This window comes from Dreissena polymorpha, chromosome 3, assembly GCF_020536995.1.
Source record: "Dreissena polymorpha isolate Duluth1 chromosome 3, UMN_Dpol_1.0, whole genome shotgun sequence".
Lineage (NCBI taxonomy): Eukaryota > Metazoa > Mollusca > Bivalvia > Myida > Dreissenidae > Dreissena > Dreissena polymorpha.
The window spans coordinates 34,347,628-34,366,506 of NC_068357.1; the positions used below are offsets into that span (position 1 = coordinate 34,347,628).

At 35.0% G+C, this 18,879-nt stretch overlaps 1 protein-coding gene across 1 annotated transcript in view; it reads left to right on the forward strand.

Annotated features, from left to right (window-relative positions):
- Positions 1-6,125, forward strand: part of LOC127873637 (E3 ubiquitin-protein ligase HECTD3-like) — a 54,046-nt gene extending 47,921 nt beyond the window's left edge. The window contains exon 16 of the mRNA XM_052417525.1: positions 623-6,125. Within this exon, the coding sequence (XP_052273485.1) occupies positions 623-776 (154 nt within the window). The 3' untranslated portion in view covers positions 777-6,125. The remainder of the gene's footprint in view (positions 1-622) is intronic.
- The last annotated feature ends 12,754 nt before the right edge of the window (positions 6,126-18,879 follow it).

Here is an 18,879-nt window from a genome sequence, read left to right on the forward strand (position 1 = left end):
ATAAATGGTAGTATGGACATTATGCACGTCATTTCATTTTGTTCGTACGTCAAATATTCTGGTTGATATGGCAACAACAAAAAATCTGACAATGGTGAAATTTCTGACAATGGTGGAGCCGGTAGGGGACTATATTGCTTGGCAATAGTCTTATTTAAAATGATTGCCGTGGCATAATGGATAAGATGTCCACCTACCAACAGGGAAGTCAGGGGATCGATCCTGATTGTTTGAGTTTTCTTTAGATTTTCTCCAAAGATACCAAGTACTGGTTGTACCCAGGAGACAAACTCAAGAGTTTAAATAAGTCTTAAGCTTTTGATGCTATCGAGCTTAACCCTTTATCACATAGATGCGTATTTGAACTCATATGAAGTCCCTTAGAAAGTTAAATTTCATTGAATACCTTTCTTACGAAATTCAAGTTTTAAAGTTTAAAGGCTTTATTTCCAACCCTTAGTTATTGGTGAGCAGCAAACAGCATAAAACCTGAACAAACTGCGAGTAACTCGCAGGCTGTTCTGGTTTTATGCTGTTTGCAAAAGCCATTTTCACTTTGCTTCTTATGAGGAAAAGGGTTAAATAAATTGGTTTTAAACTTGATTATAACGTTCCATTGCAGCAATGCAGTGGACTGCTTGCCCGAGTCCAGCACGTGTGGGAACACCCTCTACCTGCCCAACTACTCGAGTGCCAAGATGGCAGAGGAGAAGATTCGATACGCCACGTACAACTGCATGGACATAGACACAGATATGAACCTGTGGGAGGACTGATACTTGCATTCTATTTTAAGGTTTTAACATTATGAGAGAAAATGATATTCAAACATCTAACATCTCGAAGGTCAAGAAATTAAACAACAAATTTGTCAACGGTTTTGGTTCTATAACTTTTTTATTCTGACGTCTACAGTATTGAAACAAAAACCGAGGGAGCACAACCGCCGTAGAGCCGAAAGGGCTTATTCATTTAAAAGAAATATAAATATAAACTAGCTTACCGGGTGAAAATATCCGCTACTCCTTCACGAAAAACACGAAAATGATGCCATCTTTGAAGTTTAGTTACAACTAACCTCACCTAAACCCGTATACGCATGCCCCCCTGTTTAAAGGAAGTTCTAAATGAAAATCTAGTATATGTGAAAAGTGTCGTCACTGATAAGCCTTTGCTGACTGCACAGGCTTATCATGGATGACACTTTAAGCACAATGAACTTGTGGGGGAATAATGCTTTCTCAGACATTGCATGATTTGGGGAAAAAACAGCCCCAAATATGTGTATTGTTCTGAGAAAACTGGGCTTAATGCATGTGCATAAAGTGTCGTCCCAGATTAGCCTGTGCAGTCTGCACAGGCTAATCAGGGACGACACTTTCCGCTTAAACTAGATTTTCGGTAAAAAGGGACTTCCTTTAAACGAAAAATACCATTCAAGCGGAAAGTGTCGTCCCAGATTAGCCTGTGCGGACTGCACAGGCTAATCTGGGCAACACTTTATGCACATGCATTAAGCCCAATTTTCTCAGAACAAGACACATATATATTTCTTCTATTATTCTGTAAAAGATGAGGATTTAAGCCTCGCTCTGGAAAAATATGGCTTAATGCATGTGCAAAGTGTTGTCCCAGAATAGCCTGTGCACTCCACACAGGCTAATCAGGGACAACATCTCTTAAAATGGAATTTCACTAAGCAGAGACTTCTTTTAAACAAGAATAACAAAAAGCGGACAGTGTCATCCTTGATTAGCCTGTGCATACTACACATGCTTATCTGGAACAACACTGTATGCTTCTGCTTTAAGACCCGTTTTCTCAGAGCATGGCTAATTTATATGTTTAAAAGTATTGATAAACCAAAATTTCTAATATGCCATTGAATGGCTTCTTTACTTTTTTCAGCAGTATACTCTAGTTTTCTCTGACACAGATCTTTCCTCTACTTGTTGTGATACAAAAAAATGCTGCCTGTGATTCTGTAACACATAATATTGTGATGAATATATATCTTAATGAGTTTAAACTTGTTAAAGAGAAAATCTCTGTTACGTATTTTGGTTATGGGCCTATGGTTAAATGTAGACTTTATACCAAAGGTATTGGGGTGCGTCTATTTGGCCTTATTTTTTACGAAATTTGAGCCATATAATAGTAAACAAGGAGAGCCCATTCCTTAAATATATTTACCTTTGTAATCTCAGAAATGTAATTGAGATTTAAACAGTTTTCAGTTTCTACATAAGCCATTTACGATTTCCTTTAGTGCCAAAGACATATTTGATAAACAGTTGTTGTCCTGTTTACAAACATTTTATTGCATGGTAAATATTAAGTTGGATAGTTCTATAATGGCACTAAGAAAGAAAATAAGTTTTTGATGTTTGTGTAGGGTGGGTCGTTTATAAGATTTTTTTTTATTTGTGTGTCAATGCCATTTCTGAAGAAGTTGTCAGAACAATATAAGTTTCATCTCAATCCATTTATTACCTAGATTGTATTTATATTCTTACATACACAAGTAATGCTGATTTAGATTTCAGTATGCATGTATATAACGGTGTGGACAACTGACAGTATATATGAAGAGTGTAAATCATATTATAATATACTACATGTATATGGTGGTGTGTTAAATCAAAATTGACATGCGATAGCTGCTGACGTTTTATTTTAAGATTTTTTATTATTATTTCATAGACTTCTGTCACTAGCTTACTCAAAACTAATATTTTCTCTATGCACGCCTTATTTTTCATATGGTGACTAATAGCCATAATGTTAAGCAGTACATGTGTGCACTGTTTGTACTTTCACCTGATCAACACAAACTGTAGACATACTTTATAAAGTTATTTATGGCAAAACTATATTTGGCTTAAAGGAGATGCAAGCATTATCAACTGTTCTATGCAACAATTTACGCATGTAATATCTACTTTGCTTGAAAGAAAATAAACACAGATGTGTAGTTTTCATTTTATGTCTTTTGTAATTTTCACTGTGCTGGTATCTTACACAAAAGAGGTTGTAATCCTCAAATGAACTTTTTAGACACATACAGTTACATATGATCGTCCTCATGCAAAAATGGGTCTTAAGTCATGTGCAGCCAGTGTAGTACCAGACCAGCTTGCGCAGTCTGGACAGAATTGCCCTGTCTGCTATGGTCACAGAGAGTTGCCCTGTCTGCTATGGTCACAGAGAGTTGCCCTGTCTGCTATGGTCACAGAGAGTTGCCCTGTCTGCTATGGTCACAGAGAGTTGCCCTGTCTGCTATGGTCACAGAGAGTTGCCCTGTCTGCTATAGTCACAGAGAGCTGCCCTGTCTGCTATAGTCACAGAGAGCTGCCCTGTCTGCTATAGTCACAGAGAGTTGCCCTGTCTTCTATGGTCACAGAGAGTTGCCCTGTCTGCTATGGTCACAGAGTTGCGCTGTCTGCTATAGTCACAGAGAGTTGCCCTTTCTGCTATAGTCACAGAGAGTTGCCCTGTCTGCTATAGTCACAGAGAGCTGCCCTGTCTGCTATAGTCACAGAGAGTTGCCCTGTCTGCTATGGTCACAGAGAGTTGCCCTGTCTGCTATGGTCACAGAGTTGCCCTGTCTGCTATAGTCACAGAGAGTTGCCCTTTCTGCTATAGTCACAGAGAGTTGCCCTTTCTGCTATAGTCACAGAGAGTTGCCCTTTCTGCTATAGTCACAGAGAGTTGCCCTGTCTGCTATAGTCACAGAGAGTTGCCCTGTCTGCTATAGTCACAGAGAGCCGCCCTGTCTGCTATAGTCACAGAGAGCCGCCCTGTCTGCTATAGTCACAGAGAGTTGCCCTGTCTGCTATAGTCACAGAGAGCTGCCCTGTCTGCTATAGTCACAGAGAGTTGCCCTGTCTGCTATAGTCACAGAGAGTTGCCCTGTCTGCTATAATCACAGAGAGCTGCCCTGTCTGCTAAAGTCACAGAGAGCTGCCCTGTCTGCTATAGTCACAGAGAGTTGCCCTGTCTGCTATAGTCACAGAGAGTTGCCCTGTCTGCTATAGTCACAGAGAGTTGCCCTGTCTGCTATAGTCACAGAGAGTTTCATGGTCTCATTAGGGGACATGGTAGATCTTGACCATATGGCATAAGACCTATTTTTGCATGCTGCAGGTCATATGATCCACCATTTTTCGGCGTAAGCTGCATAAGCCAGCTTTTCACCTTAGCCTGACCTTTGTAAGTGTCCAATAAAATTCCAATAAAATTTCCCGCGGCTAGGTACGAATGAATACACTTCATTTATTCCATTGGCTGATTTGAGTATACCACCAGAACATTGGAAACATATCCGCGTCTTTGTAACACTGTTTTACTGTATGAAACAATTTTATCTCGAATGAAAAGGCTTAATAGATAGAACAGTTTTACACTCAATTCTCGACATCAATACAGTTTCTGCGTACACCTTTTATTTTCAGAGTATTACCAGCGCAAGAGCGTTTATACTTAAAAGGCTATGTTCTCATATTTAGTACTTACTTCCTTATTCCTGTCAACATGTTAACATGTAAAAGTATAAAGAGCAATGGAAGCGAGGCCTCACTTTAAAGCATTGCATTTCAACCCGCGAGGTATATCGGGTCAATCGCGGACATTCAGAGTTTATATACAGGTCATCACCGGAGTTGGCGGCCAGTAAAATAATCGTTATATAATAAAGACGCTATCCGTGAACTAGGTGACCTGGAATTTTCTTTAGACCAGAAATATGTTAAATGAAGATATTCAGCAATATAATTATGGTATGTAAATAATAGATTCTTAATGTGTTTTCAACAATACAATGATAAATATTATTGTTGATAAATTTAACAATAATTATTCGTCCATATTGCCTAATGTACTAAAGTGATATTATGAGCATGTAACAGTTTATAGGTGTCTATCGCAACCGTTGATTATTTTTGATGTTTCTACTTCATATACACTTATATTAATTAATGCAGCATCATCATACTAAAACAATATACCAGAAAGAGAAAAATAATGCATTTGAATATCAACCGTACTTTCGTTTGACAACTGATCATGCGTTTACGAGTTGAACCTAAATTTAGTTTTAGTGCAGATTTGTTTATACGACACAAAGACACGAAATTGTTTTACGGATCATTTCAGCTTACAGGACTGGGTGGGTCACGTAAGAATATCGAATATAAAATATATTTTTATAAACAACTGGTAGCAAGGTGAGTTGCAGATAATTAATCAGTAACCACATTTTAACTAACTATTTTGACCTGTTAATTCTTTTCAGCTCAATTCAACAGTGCAAAATGCCCATAATATCACTTTAAGCATTAGCACGATGATAATTGATACTGTTAATAATCGAATCAAATAGCAATGCCCGACAAACCACTAAAACAGGTTTGTTCGAAGAACGCGCCTATAAATACGGATACTTCTCGTGTGGCCGGTTGACTCATATGTTTAAATTTCACTTCCATTCTTCTTTTGGTTTTCTGTTTTGTATCTATATGTTTATGACCAGCAATATGTTATAATGTAAAATAAGCCGCGAAAACTCCCCGTAACATCCCGTACTGCGTGTGATGCAGCTAAGAACTGCACAGAAAAAGACATTCGCTATACTTGATCTCATTCATTTAACTATTTACGCCGTATATCTTTTTTAAAGATATTTCTTGTTAATAATTAAGGAAACTATTGTTACTATTGTTAGTGAAAATCTTGTATAACATTTGTTGAATTCTCTGTTGTCTGCAAACTTCCCTGAACTGACAGTCAATAAATTTAACTGTTTAACTTTGTCACAAATATATATGTGGAAATTAGCATTTAATGTGTAATATTTAAGGAAATGATCTTGAGTTTTAGTGATTGTATTTTAACATCATTGATCTTGGGCCAAGGTAACATAGCTGTATAGTTATATAGAGAGACAATACACCAAGGCTTATTCAAATGCAGTATTTGTGATTTTATTGGATGGTCTGTCTTGTGAAAGTGCGTTACATGTATTCTTGTAATTTATAGTATGAACATGTGCTTGCATAATTGTTAATGTTGCATTATTATTGCGTTGTACAACATTCATTACTGTATTAAAACAAATGTTAAACGTGGTTTTGTTGTTGATTTTTCAGGAATGTGCAATAAATTGGTATTAAAGTTGCAAGTTAAAATTGAACTAATTATTAAAGCCTGAACAATATGCTTTCACTGCAAGTGCCAAATGCCTCCGAAGTATTATTTTAACCCATAAGTGTATAAATGATTTTCAAAGTTGGGAAAGAAAGAAAAGTTTAAATAATTTTTGAAAACAGAAATCTCAATGTTCTGTATTGATATATTAATGCTTGTTACAATCCTTTATAATACTAATATTTGATATGCACAAAAAGGTCCACATAGAACGAATTATGGTTTTTGTATGGTTGTTTAACTTCCTCTCAAAGTCCTAAAGATTTATATAAAGTTTTATTTGAATCCCTTAAATGCTTCTGGAATTATTGGCTGCACATAGCCACTATGCAATTGTAAAACTAATAAGGACTATCACATCAAAACACTTAAGAATTATAATTCCACTGACCCACAATGATCTATGAAGGTTGTTTTTAGCTCACCTAAGCACAACGTGCTCATGGTGAGCTTTTGTGATCGCCTTTTGTCCGTCGTCCGTTGTGCAACGTCAACATTTGCCTTGTTCACTCTCTAGAGGCCACATTAATTTCCAATGTTCATGAAATTTGGTCAGTAGATTGGTCTTAATGATATCTTGGATGAATTCGAAAATGGTTACGTTTGCTTGAAAAACATGGCTGCCAAGGGGCAGGGCATTTTTCCTTATATGGCTATAGTAAAATCTTGTTAACACTCTAGAGACCACATTTATTGCCCAATCTTCATGAAATTTGGTCAGAAGATTAATCCCAATAATATCTTGGACGAGTTCGAAAATGATGCCGGTGGGTTGAAAAACATGGCCGCCAGGGGGCGGGGCATTTTTCCTTAAATGGCTATAGTAAAACCTTGTTAACACTCGAGAGGCCACATTTATTTTCCAATCTTCATGAAACTTGCTCAGATGATTTGTCCCAATGATATCTTGGATGAGTTCAAAAATGGTAGCCTTTGCTTGAAAAACATGGCTGCCAAGGGGCGGGGCATTTTTCCTTATATGGCTATATTAAAATCTTGTAAACACTCTAGAGGCCATATTTATTGTCCGATCTTCATGAAACTTGGTCAGAACGTTCATCCCAATGATATCTTGGACGAGTTTGAAAATGATGCCGGATGGTTGAAAAACATGGCCCCTAGGGGGCGGGGCATTTTTTCATATATGACTATAGTAAAACCTTGTTAACACTCTAGTTATGTTATAAAGTGCTGCTTTAATGTATTCTTACAATGAAGACAATGTTAAGTTAATATCCTTCCTATTTTGCATATTAAACTTGCAATAATCTATAGATTCTTAAAATTAAATAACACCATAAATTCATAACCTCTTTAAAATTATTTATTTAATTCAGTTGCCCAATCTTCATGAACTTTGGTCAGAAAATTTGTTTCCTGTGTTGTAAAGTTTGGTTTTATTATGTCATTATGTACCATTAACTGTATTATTTAATTTTTCATAACACAGAATTTTCATAATTAACATAACTGTTTTAGTCATTATTACTAATGGTAAGCCTATCAACTAAGAGATAGCTGACAGAAAGACAACATGTACACAATTTTGCAGTATCTATCTCCCTTGTTTAACCTGCTGAGTTATGTTTCCCAATCTATGTTTCGGCGTTAGCTGTATACGCCAGCTTTTCACCTTACCTGACCTTTGTAACTGTCCAATAAAATTCAAATAAAATTTCCCGCGGCTAGTTCAGAATGAATACACTTCAGTTATCCCATAGGCTGATATGAGCATACCATCAGAACATTGAAAACAAGTCAGCGTCTTTGTAACACTGTTTTACTGCGTGTTCAGCATGAAACAATTTTATCTCTAATGAAAAGGCTTAATAGATAGAACAATTTTACACTCAATCTCGACATCAATACAGTTTGTACGTCCACCTTTTATTTTCAGAGGCAACAGCGTTTTTACTTAAAGGCTATGTTCTCATTTTAGTACTGACTTTCATATTCCTATCAACATGTTAACATGTAAAAGTATAAAAAGCAGTGGAAGCGTGCCTCACTTTAATGCAATGCATTTCAACCCGCCAGTTATCAGGGTTTATTTACATCCGTGAACTAGGTGAACTGAGATTTTCTTTAGACCACAAAAGATGTTAACTGAAGATATTCAGCGATATAATTATGGTATGTCAATATTAGAGTCTTTATGTGTTTTCAACAATACCATGATAAATATTATTTTTAATTAATTTAACAAAAATTATTCCACCATATTGCCTAATGTATTAAGCATGAGCGCGATGATTCTCGATACTGTTAATAATCGAATCAAGAAGCAATGCCCGACAAACCACTAAAACAGGTTTGTTCGAAGAACGCGCGTATAAATATTTAAAATATGTACGGATACTTCGCGTGTGGCCGGTTGACTCATATGTTTAAATTTCACTTCCATTCTTCATTTGGTTTTCTGTTTTGTATCTATAGGTTTATGATCAGCAATATGTAATTATGTAAAATAAGCCGCGAAAACTCCGCGTAACATCCCGTATTGCGTGTGATCCAGCTAAGAACTGCACAGAAAAAGACATTCGCTATCCTTGGTCTCATTTTTTGAACTCTTTACCTTTCACAAACTCAAACCACAATCAACGCCGTATATCTTTTTAAAAGATATTTCTTGTTTCTTCTGCTCTAGAATTCGTTAGACCCCTTGGTTTCAAAACAAAAGGGTAAATACTTCAAAATGCATATTTTTCTAATATAATGACATTTTTGGCTAAGTTGTAATTTCTTGTGTAAATCTGTACTTATTGTTTTGTCACATTTGTTATCAGTTTGTAGCAAATTAATATATAATGGGAACTATTACTGATAAGCCATCTTTGAGAAATTCCCTGCAGATATTGATCATTGCAGTGTGTAACTTTTTATCCCATCATCAGACGTGGATTGTCGAAATAAACCACTGTGGAATAAATTTACCTTTATTTCAGCAGTGCTGAAATATAGCTGTCACGCGCGGCGAAGAATGTTCATATTACTCGGAATCAACTATAAAGTAATCATTTTTAGTAAAATCGAATCAGATTTAACAAAACAAACAATTTGATACCAAGATGTAATATAGTTTTTACACATAATGCAACTCAAAAAGCAAATAAACATTATTTACAAATATTAAGTGCGCGTACTCGTGACGTCATTATTAATACGTCATACGACACAATGCATGTTGTTTCACGCTAAAGATGCAGTTGTTTAGTGTCTTTTTTTTCATTATTTCTTAAAAATCGGGGACGTAGAGGTATGATAAACGAAAAACAGGTTGGTTACTGATCTTTTTGTAATGTATTAGGCTCGACACGATTAAAATAATGAAACAATGTTTGCTTAATATATCTTTGGGATTTTCCGTCTAGTTCGATTTTCCTATTCTTTGTTTAAAGAAATAATTTACGACTAAGAAAATTGATGGGATAAATCGAATACTAGGTCGGTGCCGAATAAAGCAATGTTTATCTTGCTCGGCACGAAAATCTGAACCACTCGCCAAGGCTCGTGGTTCAGATTTTCTAAGCCTCGCAAAATAAACTTTGCTTTATTCGGCACCGACCTAGTATTCTCTATTTCTAAGCCTCGCAAAATAAACTTTGCTTTATTCGGCACCGACCTAGTATTCTCTATTTACCACTCAGCTTTCTTAGCCAGGTAGTGTCTGATACAGTTAGAAAACCAGCATGAGTTGCCCTGAACAAATTGATAATGACCACAGACTGACAGAATCATGATTCCTAGGTACTTAATTACCCTCTCACTGTGCTCTATGCCAGATGTTAATATCAGTGGTCAGTTATACAAGCTAGTTGAAGTGTTTGATATATTTTATTTCACAGAAGGAGTATTAAATGCATGTTTTTAACAATTAACAAAAAATATGTAAGTTAAATGGGAACTTCATATCAAAACAAGATTCCATAATAATTCACTCTATATAATCATATTTAAGATATGTTAACACATATCAAATGAATACTCTATGAAAACAATAAAAAAATAATTTCAATTATAAGTTTCTGGAGATAGAAATCAGAATCAGAATAACCTTCAAAGTCAAGATTTACCTTTCTTATTTGCAGAGTTCATTTATCAAGATTTAATCATTTTCAGGCTTTATCTATTAAAACGATGTCAGAAAATTGAAAATAAAACAGTAATGAATGATACACAATATTAATGAAATGAAATATAAAATCGATACATTTTCATATTTCGAAATTGTTTAGTGTAAAACAGCCTACTGTTGAATAATATGTTTATAAAATTATATTTAAGATAACGGCAATACCTTTAGTTAATTGAATTACCACCAATCAGCGGTGTCATCCTGACCGGAAATAAGCGTTTGTCGAATAAATATTTTCGCATTACATAAGTGCTCACAAAGTAACATAACCCGTAACCATTCCGTGACCGGTTCACTTGCGTACGCAAACGAGACCGCAATACCACACCTACGACAGTTGAGTTCGAAAATGGTTTGGATCGGTAAAAAAACATGGCCGCCAAAGGTTTTTTTTGCTTATATTTATATAGTAAACAAGAAATATCTTTTAAAAAGATATACGGCGTTGATTGTGGTCGATGTTTATGAACGATCAAAAGTTATCTCTATGAGATAAAAAGTAGCGGATGCCTTTTTTCTGCGCAGTTCTTAGCTCCATCACAAGCAAATCAATTATGGGGTGTTGCGCCAGATTTCGTGGCTTATTTTGCTTTAAGTGATATTATTACTCAGATATCTATATTTACAGAATAGAAAAACACAAGAAACATGAAAATAAACGAGTGCATATAGGTCAGCCGGCAATACTCGAATCTTATTTAATTGCATAATTATAGTGTAGTGAATTATTGTGCTCATGCTTAATAAACTGGTCTAAATGGATAAATATTTCTAATTAATTTTATCAAAATTGGTCCTTATCATGCAAATGTTGAAAACATATTAAAAATCGATGATTGATATACCACAATAATATCGCCGAATATCTTTATTTAGTATCTTTCTGATCAAAACAGACTTCAAGTGCACAAAGTTTACGAGACGGCGTTTATATAAAGATTTCTGCAACTAACCGCAAACTGACCTTGATACCTTGCGGATTGGCATGCAATGCATTAAAGTTAGGTAACAATTTGTCACGTAATTACACATTGTTCGTTGATAACACACAGTAACAACCAAAGTTCTTTTCTGTTTTCATCGATATTTATTTCTGTTGAATATTCTCTAACACAACGCTTGCTATTGTTCATGAAAAACAATTTTACAGCGCGGTGGCCGACATGGCCACCACGTCAAAAAGACGTGACAAATCTCTAACCGCCAACTCCCCGAATGGCTCAAATGGCTCCCAATGGCTCCTAGTCCGTTAAAATTACTCCGCTTTTATACCAATTTCGTTACGTACTCGCCTAATTCGTGACCCACGCCTGTTATCAAGTAATGGGCGTCAAACGTGTGCATACCGGACTTTTACGCCTCTGTACTCGCGGGTCTCCATTTAATTTGACATCTCCAATTTGTATTGCTTAATGTACCTACTAATTGTTTATATGCATTTTGCTAGTCACGATTCTTATATTTTTCTGTTCGTTACATATTACTGAAATATATCTATTATCCTTTCATAAAATAAACTCATAATAATAAAATACATTGCATATACATTTTACTGAAATATACCCATTATAACCTTATATTTTTCTGTTCGTTACATATTACTGAAATATATCTATTATCCTTTCATAAAATAAACTCATAATAATAAAATACATTGCATATACATTTTACTGAAATATACCCATTATAACCCGTTACATTACACAGCTTCCCCTTTATTTTATTTTTTTTAATATTTTATGATATTAAAAAAATCTTTTAAATTTTTTACTATTAAATTACTAATTTAATGAAGAAAGAAACTAGATTCATATAAACACACACAAATGATGGAGAATATGCGGATACCAATAAGATTTCCTTGACAAGCGTCTCTGCTGAAATAAATAACATTAGTAATTGTTATACAATTTAAATGTCAATCAAAATGTTGTGTAGAACATCATCTGTTGATCGTTGGCCATCTGTACATCTGGTGTCGTCCATGTTGTCTTGAAGTTGTAGCTCGCGGCGAATACGATGTTTCATTGAAGTAATTGCCGCCGTCATGAAGATAAGCCGATTGTAGGTTCGTCCGTGGCGATTGGAATGCGTTTGTTGATTCAGCTCTGCTTTCCGATGTTTAACTTGCGTCGTCGATTGTCGTTTCCGTTGTATTCATCGTCGTTGTTGTTTTCGTTGTCGTTTGTACGTTTGTTGATGGTCCCAGCGTCTTCGTTTCTCTCGGGACATTAAGATCTTCTATTGGCCATAATGCTCACGAGGTATTAACTATAGCAGTGTTCTCCTTGATGTCTTAGGCCTCGGAAGTATCATTCCAAATGCGTTATCTACGCACGTCAAACAGTTGAACGGCTGCATCTACTCTATGGTGTTTAACGTCACAAGTATTGTGTCCAGTGTTGCGTCACTTGTTGTCCTTCGAAATCTTCTGGCGTTGGTCTTCTTTTAGCGATAGAACCAGGTATTCATTTTGAGAGTAAACGCCGTGAGATTCCATCTTAATCATGTTGTTTGTTTCTTCTATTCGTTGTAGAAGGCGTTGTCTCGCGAAGTCGCTCTTCTTCGGCGTTGTCTTCAAATCTCGATATTTTTATCTGCGTCGTGGTGATACAAGTATCAGGTGTTCAAAATCATGGCAAACATTTATAAATATCCCTTTAGTTATTGTTAAATATCGTCATGACAACTTACTGTGATATCTTATTCAAAAAAATAAATTCTTTACAACAAAAAAATATAAGTCAATTCCTCAAAACATACGTCGGATAAGTACATGACAGTTTGACATCTGACAAGCCATTTACTTAATATGACCTGTGTACCGCCGTAGGCATCATATGATTACTATTTCGACTATTTGGTATATTGTCATTTTACGCACGTGCAGCCAGTAAATTTTTGACAGGCGCGCGCCACTTTATTGCCCTAGAGTAATGGGTAATGATAGACGTACCTGTTCATATCATGATTTCATAAATCTCATCTTTATCACTATAGTTTTTCCGTTGGGCATAGATTTATTGACATGTTTGACCTGTGCACTTGTAAAAATGCGCAAATATGACAAGGCAGACTTTTATATATATGCATTTATAATATAAGAACACGCATCGGTATACTTCAAAATTCAGGTCTTTGTTCCTAATCGAACTACTCAAATAATTCTTATGCGACATCGCATCTTCTGTCCATAGCGTAATTTGCTTCGATGGCACAGGGATAAATTCTCTTACTCATGAGGACGCTAAGGTTATCAGAACCTCGGGCTCGGTATGTCCGAACGCTGATCAGTCAGCCGTGCTCATAAAATATAATTGTAACCCTTAAACAATTATATTAGAAATTTAATGCGTACATATCGTTATATTTTAACTGCGCTATACGCGTCAGATCGCATTAAATTCTTACTTAAAATTACTCAAGACCTTCAATATTACCGATATCCTACATATATTTGTATCAACACAATGACGTATATACATATGTACATTATTTTATTTTTTGTGTCTGCCCTATTCATATTCGCAATTACCATTACTGTTCTTATTTCCTATTTTCTTTCTTTTACAATTTGGAAAACTATTTTTAAATTTCCCAATAATTTTATTTATTCGTCCTCTTGAATTTTCTTTATCATTCTAATAAACAAAACCCGCCTTATTTTCTTTATTAAAATAATAAACAAAACTGTCTTAAATAATCTAAACTCCTAAATTCTTAATTCTGCCAATGTAAAATACTAGGTAAATTTTTTGAATATTTGTATCATCTCCGAGTTTTTTCTATTATATTAATAAATAAAACCACCGCCAAAGTTTCTTTATTAAAATAATAAACAAAACTATATAAGATATTATTATTTCCTTGTACGTTTTAATTAAATGGAACTTTACAAAAACTACCAACAATTTAAAATGGATTTGTGCGCAAAAAACGCACGTTCGTATACAATCTATATTATAATCATACACAATTTATATAAAATTCTTTAAATATTCTCAATGATTTGTTCGCCTCTAACTTCATTATTTCTATAACTCAGAAAATTCTGTAAATTTAAATTACTTTCTTTTTTATTTATTTTATTCTTAATTTCCCGATATTTTAGAAAAACTACAGATCAATGAAAAACTGTATGATTTTGATACTTGCATAATTTCTTCGTACATGATTAATTATTTCTTTAAACACTTAACTTCGTAAAATTCTTTAAAACAATTCTGAAAAAGTTCGTTGCCATGACGCTTTTGTTTTACGTTTTATTTCTTACTTAATAAAATTTGACATAAAATCCTGTTTGCCATAATTTATGAAAACACTGACCGTTTTCCATGTTGCGTTGTTTTTCCACGTTGACCTGTGATTCCGTATAGTGTTGTTTGTACTCCGTTTTCCATGTCGCGTTGGTTTTTTCCCTGTTGGTCGTTAAAATGAGTGGCACTTCTGGTTCATCCTGGCACTGCGTACCATAAATGTACTGTGTCACGTAATTACACATTGTTCGTTGATAACACACAGTAACAACCAAAGTTCTTTTCTGTTTTCATCGAGATTTATTTCTGTTGAATATTCTCTAACACAACGCTTGCTATTGTTCATGAAAAACAATTTTACAGCGCGGTGGCCGACATGGCCACCACGTCAAAAAGACGTGACAAATCTCTAACCGCCGACTCCCCGAATGGCTCAAATGGCTCCCAATGGCTCCTAGTACGTTAAAATTACTCCGCTTTTATACCAATTTCGTTACGTACTCGCCTAATTCGTGACCCACGCCTGTCATCAAGTAATGGGCGTCAAACGTGTGCATACCGGACTTTTACGCCTCTGTACTCGCGGGTCTCCATTTAATTTGACATCTCCAATTTGTATTGCTTAATGTACCTACTAATTGACCAGTCGCCAAATTATCGATCGCTCCGCCCACATAGTCACGTGGTCTAGTGATTAGAAAACTCCGACAAGCAGATCGCAATTATAGCGGATTACGTGAGGGAAATTCTATATTTGTAATGATGTATTATGCTATTTTCTATAATATAAATTATTAAAGCCGCACACTAAACTAAACTGCTTTGTAAAACGTTAATACAATCATAAAAACTTTAGAGAGAAATGGCGTTATCAAATTAAATGAGTAAACGGCAGACTGACTATCAGAAACGATTCTTATACATATTATATAGGGAGTTGATGAAAAATCCGTTGTAAAAATGAGCATTTATTTCATATTGATTTTGAACTTGTATTCAACCGTCTGACAGTAAACCCGGTGGCTATTCATAAATAATTTTGAAAATATTTTTATTAAATGGTAATTAAATGGTAATGACATATCCATATCATGATGGGTTTTTTGTTTATTAAAAATGTTTAGATTTTTGTTTTATTGTGTTATTTTTAAAAAGACACGGATTTTTTTTTAGATATAAATTAAATTTTGATTGTAACCATAATTTAATACAGGCCTAATTTCGTGGTTTCATTAACAAATAGTCTAATATGCATTTTATTTCATTTATTTTTAATGCGAACCTGTTACATTTCACTATCAAAAAATGAAGTGTTGGTATTACGGTGCTGTTCACGAACATTCGAATTGAATACATTTAGCATATTATGCATTTGCTTACTTATTACAAGATGGCCCTTATATGTTAATTGCAATTTTCACATTTCTCCCCGTATCAATATATGTTGTATAAGAAATGTTGTTGTTGTATTATAAGCCGTACATTTTACACTTGAAGTCGCTTTAAGCTGGCTAAGCCGCGTTGAAATCACCTTTTTGTTGTTTTTACTTTAGTTAAAACAATATTTAAGTAAACAATTTATAATGATTTCCCTTGTTTATGCTCCACAGAAAATAAATATATAATTGGAAATCATTTAAGTAATCAAAAAGTTTTCTTTTCTTGTGTACAGTACCTTACAATGCCTTAATGTTCCTTCATTCTGAGATCCACGCAACATACTGTTATTTATTAATCATCGACAATTACGCTGAGATTAATAAGCACGTGTGGCAATTATTACGTTGCCCAAACTGCTTAATAATATTGTGCATCAAACGGTATAACACGTTTTATAGAACACACACCTGGTGTGGTTAAACTATTTATTGTGTTTGTTTTCTCATTACTCGTTCATATGTTCAAGAAATAAAGATAAAATAATAACCTTTTATAAAGTATGTTTATATGCATTTTGCGAGTCACGATTCTTATATTTTTCTGTTCGTTACATATTACTGAAATATATCTATTATCCTTTCATAAAATAAACTCATAATAATTAAATACATTGCATATACATTTTACTGAAATATACCCATTATAACCCGTTACATTACAAATTCTGCTGCTGAAACGACGGCTTGTTTAAAGCTTTAAACATTTTCTTGTTTAACGGTTAATTTACTAAACAATTTTTAATATGTTCGTCAAAGCGTATATCAGGTTACTTAACAACGATTCTTATATGATCTAAAAATTTTGAGTGCACATAATGCAATATCGTAGTAATTACCAAATATGAGAACACAGCCTTTAAGCTCTGGCGCTGACATTCTTCTAAATATAAAGGGACACGCACTCTGTATTGATGTCGAGAATTGAGTGTAAAACTGCTCCATCTCTCAAACCTAATTATAAGAGATAGAGCTACAATTGTTTCATGCTGAATACGCAATTAACTTCTTTGCTAAACGAACTGTAGTATCCCTGTCCCTACACTTCCCAAAAATAGAAAGTCGATGGAATAACATATTAATGTTAATGTGAAATCTGTTTGTAGATTGACCGTTTTCTACTGCGAAAAGTTTCAGGCCTACCGGCGGAAAATTTTATATTCGAATTGATTGGTCGTTTACAAAGGTCAGGCTAAGGTGAAAAGCTGGCGTATACAGCTAACGCCGAAAAAGCTTGTGAACACTCTAGAAGTCACATTTTTTGCCTACTCATCATGAAATTTTTGTCAAAACATTAGCTATGTGGATGTCTCGGACGAGTTTGAAAATGGTCGTGATAAGTGGAAAAGCATGGGCACCAGGTGGTGGGGCAGTTTCCTTTATATGTATAAAGTGAAAACATGTGAATAGTCTAGAAGACACATTATCTTCATGAAATTCTGACATATCTTGTAAGAGTTAAAAAATGGTTCAGGTCTGTTAAAAAAAACATGGCCGCCAGGGGGCCATTTGTTGTTCATTCTTCATGAAACTTGGTTAGAACATTATTGTGTTTCATTGATATCTTGGGCTGCAAAGAACAGGTCATTTCTTTTTATCTCAGGTGAGCGACTTTGGGCCTTTCAGTCCCTCTTGTTTTTAAATATCTCCAATTGTAATTGAATTATAGAGTGCACATGAGAATAAACAGACGGCAATAAAATCTAAACAAGGGCTGTTTGTAAAACATGCATGCCCCCCACAAGTTGTAGTGACAGCCATTTTGTAAATATGTTTTTTGTCACTGTGACCTTGACCTTTGACCTAGTGACCTGAAAATCAATAGGGGTCATCTGCGAGTCATGATCAGTGAACCTATGAAGTTTCATGATCCTAGCCATAAGCTTTCCTGAGTTATCATCAGGAAACCATTTTACTATTTCGGGTCACTGTGACCTTGACCTTTGACCTAGTGACCTGAAAATCAATAGGGGTCATCTGCCAGTCATGATCAATGTACCTATCAAGTTTCATGATCCTAGGCATAAGCGTTCTTGAGTTATCATCCGGAAATTATTTTACTATTTCGGGTCACCGTGACCTTGACCTTTGACCTAGTGACCTGAAAATCAATAGGGGTCATCTGCTAGTCATGATCAATCTACCTATCAAGTTTCATGATCCTAGGCATAAGGGTTCTTGAATTATCATCCGGAAACCATTTTACTATTTTGGGTCACCATGACCTTGACCTTTGACCTAGTGACCTGAAAATCAATAGGGGTCATCTGCTAGTCATGATCAATCTACCTATGAAGTTTCATGATCCTAGGCATAAGCGTTCTTGAATTATCACCCGGAAACCATTTTACTATTTCGGGTCACAGTGACCTTGACCTTTGACCTAGTGACCTCAAAATCAATAGGGGTCATCTGTGAGTCATGATCAATGTACCTATGAAGTTTCAAGATCCTAGGCCTAAGCGTTCTTGAGTTATCGTCTGACAACCACCTGGTGGACGGACCGACCAACAGACCGACCGACCGACATGAGCAAAGCAATATACCCCCTCTTCTTGGAAGGGGGGCATAAAAATACCTAAGAAAATGTTATGGTTCTTCTTATCTGCACTTCCTCTTAGATACCTTTATCAAAATATGAAGTTTCAATTGCAACCATTTAATACTTGTTAATGTTTGCTTTGCGCAGTAAGAAGTTCTTCTGTTCATTAAAAAAAAATAAGGCGAGATCTCAGAAAAAATACAGAAACAATATTGTTCTTATTGTCTGCAACGTCTCTGATTTTCCTGTATAAATGTATGAAATAGAATCTTAATTTCCTAACAAGGGCTGTTTGTAAAACATGCA